This window comes from Dryobates pubescens, chromosome 2, assembly GCF_014839835.1.
Source record: "Dryobates pubescens isolate bDryPub1 chromosome 2, bDryPub1.pri, whole genome shotgun sequence".
NCBI lineage: Eukaryota > Metazoa > Chordata > Aves > Piciformes > Picidae > Dryobates > Dryobates pubescens.
The window spans coordinates 11326298-11348496 of record NC_071613.1 but is presented as its reverse complement, the minus strand read 5'-3'; the positions used below and the strand labels follow the sequence as shown (position 1 = coordinate 11348496).

Sequence of the window (22199 nt, the reverse complement as noted above, 5' to 3'; positions counted from 1 at the left end):
CTATATAGGTTACTGAAACTAATGTCAGCACATTTAAAAAGAGGTTTAACATACAAGTAAAATGAAAAGACTTTAAAACAAATTATTTGGCTCCAAGCTCCATTTATATGGTGTGTGTTTCAAGCTAATAATAAGGGTTTACTGTGGGTCAGCGTGTCATATCCCAGTGGTGTCTAGTGAGATGGAGGGGTTATCTTATATGTCAGCTAGATAACCCTGTGAACAATTTTGAGCAGTGGAGATAATGGGACTGAATTCTGAAATGGGGCAGAATTCAGAATGGGAACTGGAAATACCACAGAGCCGTGTCACGTGAGCACGGCACGGCTGCTTATGAAGGCATCACCTTTTGGCATTGGTGCTCACTTATGTTTGACAATAATCCTTCTTGATAGGGTGCAATTAAAATGTGGGAGAATGGCAAATCAGGTACATATTCCTGTAGAAAAGAAAGGTGGAGTGAAAAAAAACAAACCTATTCCCTTGCTACTGCTGCTATCTTTTTTTTTTTCACCTCTCATCTTTAAATATTTTTTTAAATTTGAATACTTATTTTTCATTATAATCTAGTAATTCGTGTCTGTCATATTTTGGACAGCTTTTACTCTCCTCTCTTCAAGCTGTGTCCGCAATTATTGTGTTGGGTTTTTTTAATAATCACTGTTCATTATTTTTTTTCCCATAATAAAAATACAATTTTTATGTACTTTGAAGAAGTCGTAGATAATTTTTGTGACAATAGATGTGCTTTCATATGGGGGTTTTGGAAGGTGCTGGTGTTGGTTTGGTGGGGGTTTTTTTGGGGGGGGAGGTGTTCTTTATTTGTTACTCTGTGTTTAGCTGGTTTTAATTTCATAAATAAGGAAGAGGCCACACCTTCACATTTATGAAAAGATGCCCATTTATGCAAAAAATAGCTGTGTAGTCTCTGGTTTCTGTCTTACCTTCTCACAACAGGCTTTCTAATTGTGCATCTAAATCAAACCGTTAATACCATAACTGTAGTTCAACCCTCAAACAAAATACATAATGTATATAAAGAAATTATAGACTTACCTGAGATTCAGGTTTCTTTCCAACTTCAGAGTTAGCACAGTATATCCTGCTGAATTCCATTATCAGCTTTTGAAAAATGGACTTGTGTGTGTATATATTTACAGCACGTATTCTGACAAATCTTAGGAGCCACCAGTATTGAAGGTATTTTTGTTTCCTCACTGTCTATTCTATCACTCATCTTGTGTTAGATTTTTATTTTTAGCCATAGCCTAAGTGAATTATTTAGCACAGACAAGCATATTCTTTCTGTTAACATTTCTTCACACACTTGATAACCGCAGCTGTAACTCACAGCAACAGCTTAGTGACTTCTGTAGCCTTTGGTCAGCCAGTAGAGGCCACTCATAGCTTGCTGCTGAAGCTGGGCAGTGATTTGAAAATAGGGGGTTTATGTTTTTTAATCTACCCTGAGCAAGCTTATGCTGCCATGAGCTATCATGGTATGACTCGTACCTGCAAAGAGTTCTGTGTAATTCTGCTGATAAATGTAAATGCATTTAATATTGATATTTTTCTGTTTCCTATAATAAGTGTTGTGGTAGGAATATAAATCACCTTCATTAGTATAGTTCAAGCAGTATTAAAGCAAATTCTTTGATGACATTTTTATTGTCATTATAAGAACAACACACAAGTTAAAACTATTACAGATTCCTTTGATTTTTTTTTTTTTATGTGGGTTTGTTTTTTCTTATCCACCTAAAAAGGCCAAAACAGCAAGCCTTCAGTGGAGCAAGGAACTGAACCTGCGTCTCCTAAGTCAAGGCTAGTACCCTGATCACTGCTTCTTCCCTCCTACTGCCTATGTTCCTGTGTGACATACACTTATAGGTGGTAATCTTACAAGTGAAAATGCTATTTCACCATTTTAGATCATCCTTAACTAGTAAGGATACAGTCTGGGCACTACAGAAAGCAAAATATTGTTGACTTATTGAGGCTAAGATTTCACCCTAGAATAAGTTTTGTATCTAAACAAAGTATTAAGATATTTTTCATTATGCATAGCATATTACTGCAACATTGAATTAGTAGCTCTTTGTATTAAGGGAAATTTGGTTTCATTTAAATGAAATTTGTTAAATATTAGGTACTTACAGGGCAATGAAGTAGCAAAATTGGGATCATTGGTTTGTTGCTATATGTAATACGATTCAGACAGACGCCCTGAAGGTTCTCCCTTTCCTAATACAAAAAAGTAAAATAGTGGTGCTGTGTGGTGTGTTTATGCATTCCAGAGGATCTTATATTTGCCTTCTAACAAGGAATTCATTTCATATAAAAACAATTTCTCATTTATATTTTCTTCTTGAGTCATTTAAGTGATCAGCCTGGTTTAGAGATCAGTCCTGTAAGTTGCTGTTGGAGCAGTGGTGTTATACAGTACTATTTCACATTAAATTTTAGGAATCTCAAAAGAAACTCTCTACTGAATTCCTTGCAGATAGGACACTCATAATTTTCGTTTTCCCCTGATTCTTTCTCTGTAGACCAAATAATTACTATTTTTTTCCACAAAGATATAGGACAAAACATGTTCTCTGATACTTTGAGTATTCTCATTTAAAATAAACAAAAAAACTGTACAGCCAGGCCAGTCTTTTGTCAAAAGTATTTTTTTTTGTTTTAAATTTGCACTTATTTCATCTCAAAAGCAGCAGAGAAAAAATGTGATAGCAAAAATTTACAAAGAAATTCCCTGTTTTGCTTTTGTAGCTGAGATTTAAATTTTCCATCTTTCTCACATGCTGCATGACTTTTCTTCTTTTGGTCCCTCATACCGTAGTTTTTTCCCCCATCTTTTAATCATTCAGTTGTGTGTGAAGAGAGAGGTATTTTGATCAGTTGTGTGAAAAGAAACTAAGAAGAGTCTTACCAGTGTGTGAAATAACTAGAGAGATCGAGGAGCTGGGACATCATCTTTAACTCCAAGAAATGTAATGATTCTCTTTTTATCTAGCATGTGTAGCTCATTCAGGTTCATTATTGCTGTTTTCATTTATATTTATTAAGAAAATACAATAAAACATATAAAGGGAGATGTATGTTTGCTTCAGGATTAAAGTCCACATCTTTCAACCTAATTTTCTTGATGCTTTTCTCTTTCCTTATTCCCTGCATATATTTTGCAAGCAGAATGGCAATAATCCATTGATTTTTTTGCAACACTATGCTAGGAAGAGGTCAATTTTAAAGAATTGTAACTGGAGTAGCAAGAAACCAACACAGAATGATTCTGGCAGTGATCCATGTTTTCATGAAGGTTTTGTAGGAGTTTGAGCATCACTTCAAAGTAATCTGTACATTAAAGCTTCTCTAGAATGGTCAGTTTAGGCCCTTCAGCAAGATTGTGTTTGTAGAGGGTGAATAAAAATGTAATGGTGATGTCAAGATGAGGTTATGGCAGTGAATCAGTAATGTATACTCTGAAAGCTTTTTTGTTTTCTTAGTTTTCTCTGTTGCTCCAAGTCAAAGAATTTTTAATGTGTATTTTTTAAGACAGATTTTAAATCTAAAGCTTTGTGTAGTATAGGTGATTTTCTGTGCTTCTAGGGAAGAAGGGGTATAAAATCAGTGATAATATATTGATGCTGAAAATAGAAAGAAATTGCTCTTAATCAGCAAAATAAAATATACCAAATAGATTTTTTCTGTATTTCTTCCCTTAATATAGTTTGATTTAATTTCCTATAAATTGGCAATTACAGATCTGTGAATTAGGGAAGTGCTATCATGATATAATGTCCACTGCAAAATCCTGTTGTCAAGGATTTGATTTTAGTTGCATTGTCATTTAGACAACGATTTGCTTTGCAGAAACTCCTGCCTGAGAAAATTGGATGTGCTACTGAAATTTTCAGATTGTATTCATCAACATAGGAGTTCTTAGGGAAAGATACTATGAGTATGTGAACGCAGGAAAATATCTTTTCTTCTGGAATTTAAAGTATTTGGTGAATATAATTAATGTTTACATGTGTTATCCCTGTAGTTTGTCATAACAGTTAGGGAGTGGAAAAGGGGGCATATTCCTTCATTTAGAAAACTGGTTAGCTAATTTGTGTAACTAGTGTGCAGCATAATTTTGATGAAATGTTACTGATTTTGCATACTATGAGTGTGACACACTGATGACCAAGTTAAGCATTCAAATAAAATCCTTCTATGATTATTTATGGGTGTTCTTTAATATACTGGAAAAGAGCTGTAAGATCATTAGGTCCAACCATAAAGCTAACACTAAGTATTAAGGAATGATTGTGTATAGAACAAATCCATACTTGAGATGTCTGTATTATAGATGCCTTTTAAAATTATTAATGATTTCCCATGGGCTATTCACTAACCAAAAATCTGAATATACTTCAAATGAGAATTAAACATAATCCTTAATGATGTAACAGATTTTTGGTTTGTGTTAACTTACTGTCTTGTTGGCACATGGTAGTATCTTTCCTTTAAACTGCAGCACATGTAAATTAAAATAGCACAAATTGAGCCACTAAGTTGATTCTTTTTCTTTAAAGAATGTTCTATATAGACTCAGGTCTTGGACACCTTATTTTATTCAAGCAGCATGTGACTATAGACAGTTTGATCCCTCATACTCGGTACAACCAGCCAGTCAAAAGCGGTCATTGTCGCACTCTATTCAGCAGAGGTGCTGCCTTACCTTGATAACTGTGTGCAGTTCTGGGCCCCATGATTTACAAAGGACTTGAGGGTCTCTAGAGGAGGGCAACAAAGCTGATGACAGGACTGGAGGGAATGTAGCTGAGAAGCTGAGAACTTTGGGCTTGGCTAGTTTGGAGAAAAGTAATCTGAGGGGCAAAATCATTGCTCTCTACAACTTCCTGAAGAGAGGAGATAAGAGAGGGAGATGCTGATCCCCCTGGGATGCAGTGATAGGATGTGTGGGAATGGTTCAAAGCTGATCTGGGGATGGCTGAGATTGGACATTAGGAAACACTTCTTTCCCAAGAGGGTGATCAAACACTGTAACAGGCTTCGTAAAGAGGGGATCAATACCTAAACCTGTCAGTGTTTAAGAGACATTTGGACAATGCCCTTAAATAACATGCTGTAAATTTTGATCAGCGCTGAAAGTGGTTGGGAGGTTGGATTGTCCCATCCTCCTGAAATAGTCTGGTTTATTAGCATTTTAAAATAACAGTTACTGTGCTCAACATTGTTTCTGCATAGTGAAATCCTGTCTTGCTTTTCTATTTAATCCCACCATGTTTTCCTATATCACTTCTGAAGTTTGTCATGTGAAGTATCTCAGGAAGCAGTATACGATGTGGAGAATTTTGAAGCAAAATCACTTGTCTTCAATATTTTGTTGTTTTACTCCGTACAGGTCATAATTGCTCAGGCAACACAGTCTTTGTAAAACAGAAGTAGAGCTTTATCTCTGAGTTGGAGTACAGGTGTTTCAGGGAGTCTATATAAACATTATGCAGCCAGCACCTTGTCATCTCATTCAAGTAGTGGTAAAAGGACTTGTAGCCAGAGGAAACTGAGTTCAAAGATTATTCTAAACTTCACTCATATTTAAAACAGTTATCTCAACTGAGGATTACAGTGTCTCTTGTATAATGTGCTGCTATGGAGATTTTGCATGGGGGGGAAGATGACAAGCAAGAAGGCTCAAAGGTTCCCCTAGTTTCCCTTTACACTCTTACCTATTTTACTTTTTTATGCAGTTAACCCGCAGTACAAATTGTAGCACAACTGGACTGTGTGAAGACTCATACATCTTTTGTACTTTTTGAAGCTTGCAATTTAACCTCTGAGATATCATTCGTAGTCTTTTGCTATATCTAGTAATTTTTTCTAAAGCTACTATTCTTACCTAGAAAAAAATAGTTAGAAATGCTTCTACTTTTTGTATTAGTTATAATTACCTAAATTACAGTATGAGTGTGATTGTATTTGCTTATGGGGTAGTGTGACTTCTGAAAACATAGACTAATAAATATATTGCTCAAAAGATTGAAAAGTTATTGGGCATTTCCTAGGCATTATAATATCTCATAGGAAGGAATTTTTGAAAACCAAATTCTGTTCATCTTGTGTATGGATTTAAAGTGTGCCGTGGCATTTTATTCCCATAGTTTATTCCTCAAAAGGTTTGAAAAAAATATTACTATGTTTATATTATTTTTTTAAAATCTGCTATGTTTTTTCCTGTAAAGCATGTGCCAAAAGTAGTGTACAGCACTGGTTGGACACCATCAAAATACACTTTTTTTTTTCCCAGACTGCACATAACTTGTGCGTGGTGTTTGTTGCAAAAAAGGAGAAGGCACCCTCTCCCTCACTTTTTGTGAGAGAACAGTGACATAAAGACATCAGATGCAGGCAAGGAGAATTTGACAAGTTAAAAAAGCTCACTTCAGTTCCAGTGCCTTCTCAGATGGCTCAGTCCTCATCACCTTAATCCCTATAGCTAAGAGCCATCAAGGTCAGTAGCCATCAAAGCTAACTATGCAGTATCAGCTCTGTGATATTTTGTACTCACAGCTAATTGAGCATACAAGTGTTAAAAAGTGGCATCAAAGTTTGTGAGGGGTTTGGAGCACAAGCCCTGTGAGGAGAGGCTGAGGGAGCTGGGGTTGCTTAGCCTGGAGAAGAGGAGGCTCAGGGCAGACCTTCTTGCTGTCTACAACTACCTGAAGGGAGGTTGTAGCCAGGTGGGGATTGGCCTCTTTTCCTGGGTGGCCAGCACCAGAACAAGAGGACACAGTCTCAAGCTGTGCCAGGGGCAGTTTAGGCTGGATGTTAGGAAGAAGTTCTTCATAGAAAGAGTGATTTGCCATTGGAATGGGCTGCCCAGAGAAGTGGTGGAGTCACCGTCACGGGAGGTGTTTAGGAGGAGGCTGGATGGGGTGCTTGGTGCCATGGTTTAGTTGATTAGATAGTGTTGGATGATAGGTTGGACTCGATGATCTCAAAAATCTTTCCCAACCTGGTCTGGTCTATTCTATTCTATTCCATTCTCTTCTATTCTATTCTAAAAACTAACACCCTTGTGTCTAGAAGGAGAGTGTTTAATAGTAAGAAGTGACTGTTACCAAGAACAATATTGTTAGTGAATGAACTTAGTCTAAAGTTTAAAACAGGCTTGATCTTTCAGTCTTCTAAATATTCCCATCACAGCAGTTCTAATTCCCTGGTACAGGTGTGCACTCAGTTGCACACATTCAATAGAGAAGGAAAAACTTCTAAAAAATAAATTAAAAATTTAGTTGTGAAAATGTTCTCTGCAGTTTATTTTTAGTTACCCAATGGAAACCTAGTACTTTACCTTCTGATTTCTTCTTGTGCACTGGGATTTCATCACCGTAAACAGCTCTAGGTTACTGCGGCTTTTTTTGGTTTGGTTTTGTTTTGCATTAATAAAGAATCTGAACAGTTGAGAGACTATTTGTTTTGATTTTAGTGTCCTGCATTGTGCTGCCACTTTCAAGAGCAATGGGCTCTCTCTTCTGTGGACATTCAGTACATCTCTGGAGTAGATTTTTGTAATGAGTTAGCACGTGAGGATAGGCAATGTGTTTTGTTTAGCCTTTCGTCCCCCAAAACAGGTTTTGCAAGTAGGAATTCATTTGGATCAACATATTGTGAATCTTGCAGTAGTCAGCATTCAGTTTTGTGCAAGGATCTGTATGTATGCATTAAGAGTTTAGTTTTGTAAATATTCTGTGGGTGCTTGGTAACTGAAGTTACTTGGGGTGTGCAAGAGAAACCTGAGCGGTGTCAATGTTCTCATATAAATTAGTGGGAAAATATTTTTCTGTGGCTTATATATTATTTTTCTTAAAATGGCTATGCTTATTAAATTTTAGATTATGTATTTTGAGTAAGCTGGAAACTTAAACTTGTTTCTATAAGTATGGCTGCAGGTAAACAACCAATTTTAGTCCAGAAAATAGCTTTTGCTTCTGTCAACATGTTGTTTATTTTCTCCCTGAGATAAAAAGTTCAGTTTTCTGATATTTGTACCAAGATAAAGTCTGTAAACAAGATTAATATAGTGTGGAAAAGGTTGTCAGCAGCCCTGGCAAAGGAAATAAGTTGCCTGTACACAGAACATACTGTAAACTGAATAAAAGTGTCAGGTCCACCATGAGATAATGTGATCATGAACCTCTAACAAAGCATGACATAGGCACAGTCGGCTTTTCTTATAGCCACAGTGTAGAAAATGGATTACTATATTCCAGGGATACCCACTGGAATAGCATGAAAACCTCATTTTGAGATTAATGCAGGATGTAACTCTCAAGAGCCGAGCTACATCTCTACCATGTTTACCTACAGTGTTAAAGTAACAGTCTAGTTATTAATCTTAACATTTGGAAATTACATATTAAAATACTTGTTCATATTTCTAGGTCTGCCTTTGTGAACTGATGCTTCTCACTCATTATTAGGTGAACTACAATATTGCAGAAATAATATTTGGTCACTGTTTTATCTTCAAGTAGTAAAACAGTAAATTCCAAATGCAAGTAAAAGAGTAGGTGCTGCTCTTCCATGTAGCTGCCATGATTTCCTCTACGAGGGGTTTGCATGTGTGCATAGATGTTTCTGTGGTAAGGTATTACCAATTCTTTGCAGTCACCATCAGCTGGAAAAGTGACAGTGCTTTACCTTGTTTGTTTGGCCCTGGGTGATGATATTCTTCAGATCAAAGGAACAGATTTTGGAGGAGACTCAGTGGGGGACCTTAGTCTCTACAATTACCTAAAGGGAAGTTGTAGTAAGGTGGGGGTGAGGCTCTTCTTCCAGGGTGAGTAGACACTGGAATGGACTGCCCATGCATGGCACCTGGAGGTGTTTAAGGGAAGATTGGATGTGGCACTTAATGACCTGGTCTAGTTGATGTGGTGGTGTTAGGTCATAGGCTGGACGTGATGGTCTCAGAGGTCTGTTCCAGCCTCAATAATTCTGTGAATTTCAAAAGCTATGTGTTGGGATGCAATGGTGGGGAGCACTTTTATAATAAATGTATTGCTGTGTTATGTATAAGTAAGGATACTATGTTGAATATGATTTCCAAAACATCTTTCATTTTTTGAGATAAAGTGCTTCATGGACTTTTCAAAAGTAACTTAGGCCCCTGACATCTGTAAATGTCATGACATCTGACATTCAATTAGAAGTAGATGTTAAGTATTGATAGATTTTACATAGCACATTCTGCACTTACTTTACTGCATTTACTTTACTGTAAAATTGCAGACATTGCTAACCACATTTATTGAATCTAGCGTGTTCTGGTTTCTGCTGTTATCTGTATCTCTATTTTGTATTTAATATTTTTGATAGGTTTTCTTAATAAACAATTAAACACTGTGATTTTTTTTGTTCATGCTGACCCATTATTCAAAGACTCTTTTTTCCCCCCATTAGATAACTCCTGGAGCAGGCAGTAGCAGGAAAACGGTTCACTTGTCCCAGGATTCTCTTCACCATGAGTAAGTATCAGTGATGGGAGTTATAACTTTTTATTATCATTTGCTTTACAGTAGTGCTCTGGCCCAAAGCCACATTTTACAACTGTAAAAACATGTGATCAGAGAGCCTCAGCTCAGTTACATAATGATCTATCTGTAATAATAATATTTATAATCCTTTGGAATTCATTTTATGTTTCATAAGGAAACACGCAGTTCAGTGCTTTGTAAATGTGCTTTTATTAACTTGGTGAGTATATGCTTTCCTAAAACACAACACTGTTTATGGTTACATACCAAATATGGGTCTTTTTAAAAGACCTGCTTCATTGTTTTTCCAAAGGGAAATTCAGAAATGCCAAGTCTGAATAGTTGAGAATTAACAGGCATCACATCTTTGACTCTTAAACAAGATGTGTCGTATGAGGAAAGTGGCTTTCATGAATTCCTCAAAAGGCATTGAATTAATTGTTTAGATACATGTAAATAGGGAATGTCATTCAGTTCATTTTGTTGTTCCAGAGTGCCATTACTGTAAACACTTACCTTGTTCAGCTGGCAGCATTTAGCAGCGTTATTTCTTGGTTGTCACTTTTTAGTAGTTGCAATAATTTTTTATTTTCCTGTATTTTCCAAATCAGAAATCTAAAATACAGACAGACACAAGGAAATAGCATATTTGGGAATATTTTTATGTGTTCTAGCTGCTATTAGATTATAGCAACCACAGCTTAAAACAAAACTTGCCAAAGCACGTATACTACAAACATCAGGTCATCAGTGCCAACTCTTTTGTGCTACTAATCCACTTCTCCTGCACCCTGTGACTTGCTAATAAGTGTTAACTAAAGATCTTGTGATTTCATAAGTCATTTCTACCCTGAAATACTTGAACTGGTATTTTATGGTTGGGTTTTTTTTTATTAAAATAAACAAGCACAGCAAACAGTGTCCACAGTGCGTGGACAAAACAGTGCCAGTGTCATTCTCTTACTCATTTACAACTTCTTTTCCTTAATCACCTTAAACACAGGAAAATAAGTTAGCAGTGAGCAGGTTTGGTGACAGCAGGTCTTGTATACAAAAATGTGAGAGTTGACTGTTCATCAACAAATTCACAAAAAGTGATTAAAAAGCCACAAGACTTACTGATTTGTGACTTAAAAGGCTAATTTAGACCAGACAATTCCATGGAATCATCTTCTTTCAGTATCTGAAGAATTTTAGTGTTGTCATGTGACTTCTGTGGGGTTAACAAAAAAAAAAAAGGTGAGTAAACTGCATTGAATCATAGAATCATTCAGGTTGGAAAAGACCCTTGAGATCATCAGGTCCAACTATTAACCCTGCTCTACCAAATTCACAACTAAACCACATTGCCTCATCTAGACAACTTTTAAATGCATCCAGGGATGGTGACTCAGACACCTCCCTGGGCAGCCTGTTCCAATGCCTAACTACTCTTTCAATGGCATTTTTTTTTCCCCTAATGTATACCCTAAACCTACCCTGGTGCAACTTGAGGCCATTCCCTCTTGTTCCTATTCTATCACCTGTGAGAACAGACCAGCACTTAGCTCACTCTATTGTCCTTTCAGGTACTTGTAAAGGGAATTCAACTACTTAAGAAAAAGCATGACTAGGCTAAGCTTAAGTCTTTGGTTACACTCCTAGGAGAACTTGTAAGCATAGTAGCATATAATGTGATGGTCTTTTTGTGCACTGCTATAATGAACGGCATTATTTTATCCTTTGCTTACATGAGTAAGAGGTAGGAAGTATATGTAATTGCAGATTCCCTTGGGTTTTATTTTTAACTCTCCTTTTCATTTTGCAAGTGTCAAGATTTGTCCCAGGTTTGTATAGTGCTTACTAGAGCTCGTTTCAGCTGTTAATTCAGTTCTATGTGATGGTAGTGTGTGCGTGTGTGTGTGTGTGTGAACCTGTATTAGTATACTTTAACTGCAATTGAGGGAAAAGTTCCATGGCAAGTTCTCGTTGTTGCACATCATAGAAACATAGAATGGCTCAGGTTGGAAGGCACCTTAGAAATCATCTACTCCAACCTCTTTGTCATGGACAGGGATGCCCTTCAACTAGACTCAGCTGCTTAAAGCCTCGTCCAACCTGGCCTTGAACACCCTAATGGAGGGGACATCCATGACCTTCCCAGAAAACCTATCCCAGAGTCATACCATCCTCATACTGAAGAACTTTTTCCTAAAATGTAGTCTAAACCTACTCTCCCTCAGTTTAAAACCATTCCACCTTGCCCTGTTCTAGACATCCTTGTGAAAAGTCCCTCTCCAGCCTTCCTGTAGGATCTCTTCAGGTATTAGAAGACAGCTATAAGGCTCCCCCAGCATCCTCTCTAGGCTAAACAGCCTCAGCTCCTTCAGCCTATCCTCATAGCAGAATTATTCCAACTCATCTTTGTGGCCTTCCTCTAGACTTGCTCCAACAAGTCTGTGTCCTTCTTGTGATGGGGACATCAGAACTGGACACAGTATTCAGTGTCTTAGTCCATATTTTCCTCTGTCAAATAAGGCTGCCGGTAGTCAAAATTGTACACTTGCATGGAAGCAGAAGCCACTGAGTTAACGGAGTTTGAATTTCACTTTAGAGTCAAACTCAGACCTCAGTTTGTGAAATAATGCATCAATAATTACTAGGTAGTCAACATTATCTGAAAATTTTTTTGTCTATAATCATTGATAACACTTCACTACTAAATATGGGATTATTTTTATTTATAGTACATGCATTACAGTATATTAAAATGCAATCACTTATTGTTTTATGTAATAACATATAAAACCTAAACATAATTACCTATAAAGGCAGTAGCTAAACAGAAGTTAAATTTGTGGTGCATTCTTTCAAAACTATTACAGACAAAGAGAGTTCAATAAAAGTACCCCATTCAAATAAAGCATAGCCAAAGGCTGTCTTTTCCTGGCAGACAATAAAATATCCAAGAGCACGTACAGACTGGTCATATGACAGCATGTGCTTTGTTAGTTATATTGTTAAACATGTCTTTTCTTTTTCTCCCACAGCCACTGGTTTAGCCCTGGGGCTAGGAAGGAGCACAGCCAGGTAAGAACTGCTTTGATCAAGAACAGTTTACTTGAAATATATAAAAGAATTTAACTACCTCTGCTCCAGAAATAGTGGATGTTTTAAGACGTTATAAACAAAGCAGGTATGATTTCATATTTTTTTGTAAGGAAACATTAACAGCCATGCCTTTTAAAAAGCCCCTTAATTAAAAATCTTTAATTAGTCACTTAATTTCAGTTCAGTGTCTTTGAATTTTAACAGGCTCAATGAAATGTCTGATCATTTTTGTAATGGTTTTGTTAATCATAGTTTCTCCAAATGTTGTATTTCTCAAAATGCTGGCAGGCAAAACATTTGACTCAAAAAATCAAGAGATTCAGAACAGTGACAAGAGCAGAGGCTTCTACAGGAAGATCTTCAGTGCCATTTTTCTGCATTTCAATGGTTAAAATGACCAAAGCAGTAAAAAGTGAACTGTTAACTGTCAGGGTGCATATATTGGTGAAAATATCTCGCTAATTTGTCTGCTGAGCCCCTACCATGTAGTCCTGTGAATTTTGAAGAGATTGGTTGAGGCAATGTGAAGGCATGTTCAATACTTGATTAGCAGCATGATACTGTATTTCTTCTGCTTGTCTTCAGAAATGGAGAAACACCTTTCTTTATGAGTAGTAGTAAGATCTAAACAGAACATCTTATCCAAGAACTATAAAATGTGAAACTTAGTCTGGTTTTATGTCATAAATGCATGCTTAACTTCAGCTATTCCATAAAAGTAGCTGAGTATGTCATCAATATTTTGAAATTTAAAAGTTCCATAGTATTTTTTTTTCCAGTTGGTAAAAAGTAATATAACACAGTTAGTTTCATTAGATTTGTACCAGTTGACTAGTACACTTTTAAACTGAAATAGATTTAAAACTGTAAAAGGAAGAAAGATGTGAAAGGCTCATCTTAGGATGATCCATCACGAATACTTGTAGCTCCAATAAGTCACAGTTCAGTCTATACCCTTTCCTGTCCTCTTCCCTCTTCTGTTCAACTCCAGAGCAAGCTGAATCTCTCAAAGTTATATTACTTACTGTGGCTGCCAGAGTGAATGAAATATAGCACAGTTTTATTTGTAAATTGTGAAGTTTTAATCTGTTATGCAGTAAGATGACTCTTAGTATCTAAGTGATTTGCATTTAATTCTTATAATTTTAAAACACATTTCCTAGAAGGAACACATTAAAAAAAAAATAAAAGAAAATAAGAGAATGCTACATCTCACTTAATCATGAATAAAACAATATTTTTAATTGCATTTTTTAGTATCATGATTGTCTCACATAGCAGAGTACTTAGTGAAGATTTACTGTTTACTTCCTTAAAAGATTCTAAGCTTAAAACAGTGTGGAAATTTCCATGCTGAGAAATACATTAAATTCTGTCACACACTTGGCATAGAGTGTACAAAATGTCTGCTTAGTTAGTGTGTATAATGACAAATTGATTCATTTTTCTCAGATAATAGTAGACTTGAATTAATTTTAAATCTTATGTATTTCCTAAGAGTTGAATTTTCAGAGTTTACCTGAAGTTCACTGTATTTGTAATTTACAGATTATTAATCACAGAATGGTAGGGATTGGGAGTGACCTCTAGAGATCATCAAGTCCAACCCCAGTTTGGTATCATCAGCAAACTTGCTGAGGCTGTACCCTGCCCCTTTGTTCAGATCACTGATGAATATATTGACCAAGTACCAGCCCCTGGGGAACATCACTAGCCACAATTCTCCAGCTAGACTCTGCCCCACAGACCACAACTCTCTAAGCCCTGACCTTCGACCAGTTCCCAATCCATCTCACCACTCAATCATTCAGTTGGCACTTCTTAATCTTGGCTGTGAGGACACCATGGGAGACAGCATCAAAAGCCCTGCTGAAGTCAAGGTAGACTAATGAATTGTGAAGTGACATTAATGTCATCAAATAGTGTAGGTACTGCTGGTGATAATGGGTTATTCTTTTCGACAAGTAAAAGAAATTAGAATGGTGGTGCAGTGTAATTGTGGTAATTTTGACAGCCTGTAAAGTTCTCACTAAATTTGTAAAGATCCATAGAGTATAACTATTTGTTGCATACTTTCAGATAATTTCTGGAGTTGAAATTATTGCATTAGAACACAGAGAATTAGCTAGCCAGGTTTAGTGTCTGGCAGCTGATCTGTATTTGTACATGCTGTAACTAAAACTTACTTACTAGCCAGGGAACGATTGCAGTGCACCCTCAGCAACTATATCCTGGGCTGCATCAAAAGAATGTGACAGACAGGACCAAGGAGGTCCTGTCCTCTCCTCTACTCTCTTGAGACCCCACTCAGAGTACTGCATCTAGAACTGGTGCCACATAAGAACATCATCAAACTGCTGGAGCAGGTCCAGAGGAGGGCTATGAAGATGACTAGAGGGCTGGAGCACCTCTCCTATGGGGACAGGCTGTGAGAGTTGGGGCTGTCCAGCCTGGAGAAGAGAAGCGTCCAGGCAGACCTTATAGCAGCCTTCCAGTACCTGAAAGAGACCTACAAGAAAGACAGGGAGACACTTTCTACAAGGGCTTGTAGTGACAGGATGTGAGGGGGAATGGATTGAAGCTTGAGGCAGGTAGATTTAGACTGCATATTAAAAACAAATTCTTCACAGTGAGGGTGGTGAAATGCTGGAACAGATTGCTTAGGGAGGTTGTGAATGCCCCTCCTTGGAAGTGTTCAAGGTCGGATTGGATAAGGTCTTCAGCAACCTGGTCTAGTGGAAGATGTCCATGTCCATGACAGGTCCCTTCCAACCACCATTCTATGAATCTGGATATTGATAACTGTAAGACTGTTCTTAGCTTACTCATGAAGTAGATACTCTTTGTACAGATGTCATGCTCATAAAAATTGTGGCTACATTTAAACATGAGCTGTAAGTGCTCTTGGTTTGTTGATGTTAAGAGAATGAAACAGTCATTTTGCAAAGATGTATCAGAATCAATTGTCTTATGTTTACACATCCTTCAGATTTCCTTTTAAAATAATACTGCAGCATTTTACTGCATTTGAGGACTTGATAGTTGAATGACAAGAAACATTTCTTCTATAAGTAGCAAGTTATAGAGAGTTGGGGAAAAATCAGTCAAGTGCAATTCTATAAATAGGAGCCATGTTTTGGAGTCCATACTCATATGCAGTATTAAGATGTAGTTGGCCAAGTCATAAAGTTCAGCATTCCCTAATTTCTAGTGGGCATTCCGATGTGTTCGCTGTGACTATTAGATCCACTTGTAGTATTCTTCTCAACAGTCTTTCATTTCATACCTTCTTTGGTATATGATTAGATTCAAGAAACAGTTGTTTGGGGTTGTTTTTTTTCAGTCTAGTTTTAATTTATTTCATTTAACCTTTTGACAGTTTTTTTTTAATGTTATTGCCACTTTACTCATCATGACAAATATAACACTAGGAATAGACTTTTGAGTATTGGAAATAGTTTGGAAAAGAGTCTTCCTTTATTTGTCTAAAAATAAATAGAGTAAATCAGAGCTTGTTCCAAAAGCTGAGTCACTGTTTTAGTTAAATGAATCCTTCATTACTTCTACTTCGCCACTATTATGGGAAGCTTTAATACTGTGTTTTTGTTGCTTCTGCAATTTTGATATTACAAAAGCTCCTGGGGCTTAGAACAGTTTGTAACTGTTTCATAACTGCTTGGATTCAAGTGCCAGCCTGAATGCTTTTGCACAGCGTTAAGTGTTCTCCAACATTTTTCGTTACACAATTTTGAACACTTTATTTGCAATTTTGAATATTGTAGAAACTTACAACTCGAGTAACAATGAAATGGTGAATTCCATGGCTTTCTAATCTGCTGGAAGAATACTTGCATTTTCACATTTTCAGTGATTAAGAATATGAAATTGGGGGGGATATATCTTGAAATGTTAGCTAATACTGGAAAATCCTGTGGGATATCTGTCACTGAGCCTTGAGTGAAAACCATTGAAAGATTACTCAAGACAGGAAAGAATGACATTGTCAGGATAACATTTCTAAAAAGCAAATTAAGGCATTGTTAGATAATTTTGAACTCTTTTTTTCCTTCTAATAGCTTCAACTCTTGCGTGACAACCGATCAGAGAGAGGACACAAGAAGAACAGCTCTGTAAAAACAGCTAGCAGGTAAGCTGATGCTTCAGCTCTTACTGATACTGTTTGTGGATTTATCGCTTTCTTAAGTCTCTCAAATTTTTATGTAAGAGGTGACACCATCATTTGGGGATATTTTCAGATCTCTTCTGGGTTCTTTCATGATGTTCTTTAAAGAATTTATTTTATATGCCATAATCTAGAGTAGGAGTATTAAATTTTATTGGTGGCTGCATCCAGCAACATTTATTAAAGTTAATCTCTTTAGTAAACATTAGAATTAAATGGATGCCAAAGTAAGATTTGTGCTTCTGGCATTTAAGTTAAGTGCTGAAAAAATGTATGGAATTACCATTATGTATACATGCTTTTGAAATCAAGAGCATAACTCAAATGGTATAGCACTTAAATTGTTCTTATATCATATTTTGACAATAAAAATTTCATTGTGAAGACTTATTAAAAAGAAATCTAGTTCTACCCTCCAGCTTTTTTCCTTCCCCTCAAAAGGCAAAAGATTCAACACTGAACTGATGGGCACTGGTCTAAGTGTCTGTTGCTAGAGGGTTTTTTATGCAGGTGTTACCTGCTGAATCTCTTCTGCCAAATAATTATTTTAACTCTAGTATGTTTCACGTGCTGTGCACAACATCTTAACACAGTTTTTATGTTGTTCTGTCAAGATGTCAATGTGCTTTCCAATTACTTCTTCTTTTTAAATGGCAATGCTGAACTGTGGTTTTGTGTGGCAGTTGTCTTTCAGGCAGTTGTCTTTTTGTGTATATGGGTTATCCTGAAGTAAGTTTTGAACAGTGTCAAATACTTGCTTTAATGAATACCTGGAAAGGGAGACAAATACTTTTTACACAATCATGCATATTGAATATGAAGCTATTATTTGTATACAAGTTCTGGTTACACATTCTAAAGTATTATTTATGCAGGTCTTGATCATTTATCTTCAGAAATTGTAATTACCTTTGTCTCTTACACAGTGTTTATTAAGACAAATTTAAAAGCTTGTGTATACTTCTTCTAGCATAAGATTGTTAAATCATGGTTTTTTTCTCCAAAATTCAGAATCATATCACTTTAGATTCAACTTTTCACTATAAATGCACTCTTATTATCAGGCTGCTTACATGAAACTAAGAGTATAAAGCATGCAGTGGAAAACTTATTTGAAGTCATTCTAGAATCTTTTTATTATGCTGTTGCAATGTAAAAAAGGTGTCTGAGGAATCCAGAATCATGAGTTGCATGTTTGTTGTTCTGACCAGTGAAGCTCTTGTGAAAGGTTTCTTACCTACACAAGGAGTTAAGAAAAGAGATTTTTTTTTTTTTTTTTCTAAATTACATTAAATACTTGAAGTGATCCTCAACATCTCTTCACATCAAATCAGCAGTACATTAATAGACTGTTATCCCAATAAACATCTAATTGGGTTGTGTAGAAACACTGGATGGCAAATCCAAGATTGAAGACTGACATTTTACATCAAATATCTGTAGTATTCAAGCAAGACTTAAACCATTATGGTATGCGTAAAGCCTCAGTATGATGTTATCCTTAAAAAACAGCAAGATCCTGGTACCATCATTGTTGCTTTCAAAGACTTTTTCCTCCAGCTGGGGTCAGGTTATTTAAAAATAACTGTGCTTTTTCAGAAAACCAACTTTTTATCTGCCTACCACAGAAACTTTACTGTTCATTCTTCTAAGTGTCTTGAACATAAATTATCAAACATCTAGGAGAACTATATTTTATCAGGCCATTTGCTGTCTTTGAATATCAAATCATACACGTCTTGTTTTCAAGACATATATTGAACAAATTTTAACATTCTTGTTACAGTTTAGATGCTGAATATAAGAATTTAATTTGCACAATGTGCAAACATTTTTTTGGTCTCTGGCCAGAAGCATGTCTACAAGGGTTTTTTTTCTATAGGTTAAGTGTTCTGTAACCTAATATTTTGCTTTTTCTCAAATACTGTTGCAGACAGAATAGAGATTGAATTTCCAATACACGTAAGAACAACACATGACAAATACACAGTCCACTCCCTCATAGGTTCATAGTATCTGTTCTCATTCAATTCAAGATAATTTCTCTGGTATTCTGTTCCTTACAAATGAAATTCATTGTGCGTTGTGAAATACATCAGATTTATCTGTGGATAATATTGAAGGCTGATTTTGTTATGACTTAATTTTAAATTATCACTTATACCAGAAGGGCCAATTTTAGTTGCACCAGACAATACAGAGAAAGAACATGCTTGTGCATAACAAAATACCTATAGAAATTGTTGTTTTGGTAGCAACTATTGTTCATAGTTAGTAAAATGTGAACATTACCTGAGGTGCAAATGTGCATCTTCATTATTGTGTCAAAAAAAATCTTAAGATGGGAATCGGTCATTTAGATTTTTACATAAGCCCAAATACTTTCAAAAAGCATTCAACTGCAGTGATGCTAATCAAATGTCACAAGGTTAAGTTATGGAATTAAGAAACACTGTAGTAAATCTTTCACTATTTCAGTGTACTAGGTGCTTATGCAGTTAAATCTTCTGTTGAATGCATGTCTTTACTCACATCTGAAAGTCTGAAGGTTTCTGAAATTGACTCTAACACATTCAAAAACTAATTTACACCATTATAGTTGACACATCAAGGTAATTCAGATGAGTAACCCCCTTAAAAAGAGGCATACAAAAAATAATGGCTGTGACCATGGTTGTACAGTTCTTACTGTTTGTGGCTAAATGCGGTGATAGGACAGTAGCAGTGGGTAAGTATTGGGTATTCTATACAATTATTGTACTTAGAGTGCAGTTTAATCTGCTTTTATTGCAAGACTGGATTTCTCTGTGTCTTTCTTAGTATAGTTTTCTGATGACTGTATTAATTTTTGTGGGCCTATCTTTTTTTTGTTTGCTATTCTGTAAAACCCTTTTTCTGGTTTTCATATATGTATTAGGTGTACATATGCACACGCTTCTCTGTGCTTGCCTTTTGAGTGACTGGACACCACTCTTGTCTCAGCATGTAGACAATATCTAAATAATCACATTAGATCAGTAACTTGTGGAATAGTTTGCTCTAAATACATCAGAAAGGTGTGGAGCTGAAAGTGCAGCAGTGGTCTGCAGTTGTCTCTGTATGTGTTAGAATCATATTGATACTTTCTTGGCGAGCTTTACTGTGTACTGGGTTGCTTGTGTTAGGTGTCTTCTGTTCAAATTAACAATAATAAGCCAATCTTACACAAAGGAACAGGAAATTTTACTACTGGCAAGATAATTAGATTGTTGAGAACTGTTTATATGGTTACTGATGAACCACATGTTAAGGAGAGGAGCAGTCCTGCACAGGAAAACTTATGAACCTGGATAAATTATATTACACTGATACAGTTTGATACATATGGTCTTCTGTATTCAAGACATTTATATATATATATATATATATTATTTTTTATGCTACCTTTACAGATAAACTTTAATCTATAAGGATGTCATTTTCCCATTACATACTTAAATTATGTAAACAGTACCAAATAATACTGGTTTAGAAGCTGCATTTATTTGACCTGTGTAGCCTTTTAAAAGTTACCTGTTTTCATTATCTCCCTGCATTAGGAAAGGAACAGTCCCGTCCCCAATTCAGTCACCCTGCTTAGAGGTGTTCATTCATCCAGCTCCCATGCTCTTTTGCCAGTGAAGGAGGGTTTTTTGTTTGTGTTTTTTAATATTCTTTGGGTAAAACCAGCCTGGTTAGCTCAACTCACCTATTTAAATTAAATTGCCTGGGTTTGTACAAACTGTATTAGATATTGCTCACATGATTTCTTCCTCAGCAGTGCTGTGGAGATGATAATCTCCAGCAGATGTGTGATAACAAATAGCTTGGGATAGCAATGTCTTCATCTGGTGCATTTGTTAGCAGACCAAATGTCTGTCTGTAGCCTCAGGCTGTGGGCAAACACTTGAACATGATTGAGTTACGGCGAGTTAACAAGTTGCTGCTAGGCAGCTGAACTGCCATAGCTGACCGTGGGCTCATTGTTTGCCTGTTCCCATCACGAGGTAAAACACAGTTTCTTAAGTCACTTTTGCAAGATTTTATTAAAATGAATTCTACCTAAAGAAGATTCCCCAGACCTAAGAGATTCATTTGGTCTTCAGTGGAGACAGCATTGAACAGTATTTTTCTGAGCTGCTACAGCATGGTTTTGAATTTGTAATTTTATTGCCATATATATGGGGGACCTCCATCACACAACCATCTGCCCATCTCTAGATATTTAATACATTTTTCCTCACAATAACTTTATGAAGTTAGGAGTTAATTTTATCCTTATTTGACAGAATAACCAGAATGTTCTGTTTAAGCAACTTTAATATTTTGCCTCTAGTCATACAGATGATGCCATAACTAGTTAAATTATGCTGTAATCTAGAAACAACATAATTGTAGATCAGGAAAACAGCAGATTATTGAATAAGTTAAACTTGGGTAATTATTTTCTTTACTGCACGTAATGGTCTCATGTCATATTTCTTTTATGGTGTGTTTCTGTTAAGAATCATTAATGGCCTTATCCACATTGTTGGGTTTTTTTTCTTACTGTACTGTAAGAATTTGACACATGCTGGAATTGAGAATCTGTAAAGAAAGTAGTGCCCAAAGTTTCACTGCCTATTGGGTTTTTTTATCTTGATAATTCTGTGTGGGCTTTCCACACTCAAATGCCTCTTTAAAGATCATTAAAAGGGGGTGAACAAAGAGTTCTTTAAAAGGAGGGGGGAAAAAGGATATCTTTAAAAGGAGGGAATGGGGGGAAAGCCATTGGTAATTCTTACACAGTTCAGTTGTGGCTTGGAAGAAGGCTAACTCGTAAAAGTGACTGTAAGGTGAAGCAGAATTACACAGGTTAGGTTTCATCTAGCTAACTAATGCTGTCGTAACAATCTGGTCAGTGTAGCAGCAGCTTCATATGAACCAGTTAGCCATTTCTTGTACACCATAGTTTGAGGTAGAGGTAGTAGCTAAATCTTTCTTTAAAAATCGTCAGGAACCACCTACTCAAACATTACTACACTGTGACAGGAGGCCTGTGTACCAGTAGTCAAATGATCACCTCTTGCTGCTCTATTTTAAGCTGACAAAAATATTCAAAGTCTTCATCTGCCATGGTGAGCAACACAGTCTGAAACAGGGGTATTTGCACATCTGGAGGACACATTCAGGAAAGCAGACTCTAGAAGTAGTACAAGAAGGGTTATGTAAAGGAAATAACGTCAGATGTTACTAAATGGCATCAAATGTAAATAAAGCGTCAATAAAACCCAGAGTGTAAGTCATAACTACACCAAGTTCTCTGCAACTGTCTCTTTCTGGCCTTCCCATAGTTTTTCTCAATCTAGTTTGAA

The 22199-nt window shown here is 36.2% G+C and overlaps 1 protein-coding gene across 1 annotated transcript in view; it reads left to right on the top strand.

The window, feature by feature from the left end:
* The window catches only part of GPATCH2 (G-patch domain containing 2), a 112794-nt gene that overhangs the window by 67087 nt on the left and 23508 nt on the right, over positions 1-22199 (top strand). Inside the window, exons 6-8 of the mRNA XM_009900076.2 lie at positions 9481-9545; positions 12584-12623; positions 16721-16791. Coding sequence (XP_009898378.2) covers positions 9481-9545; positions 12584-12623; positions 16721-16791 — 176 coding nt within the window. The remainder of the gene's footprint in view (positions 1-9480; positions 9546-12583; positions 12624-16720; positions 16792-22199) is intronic.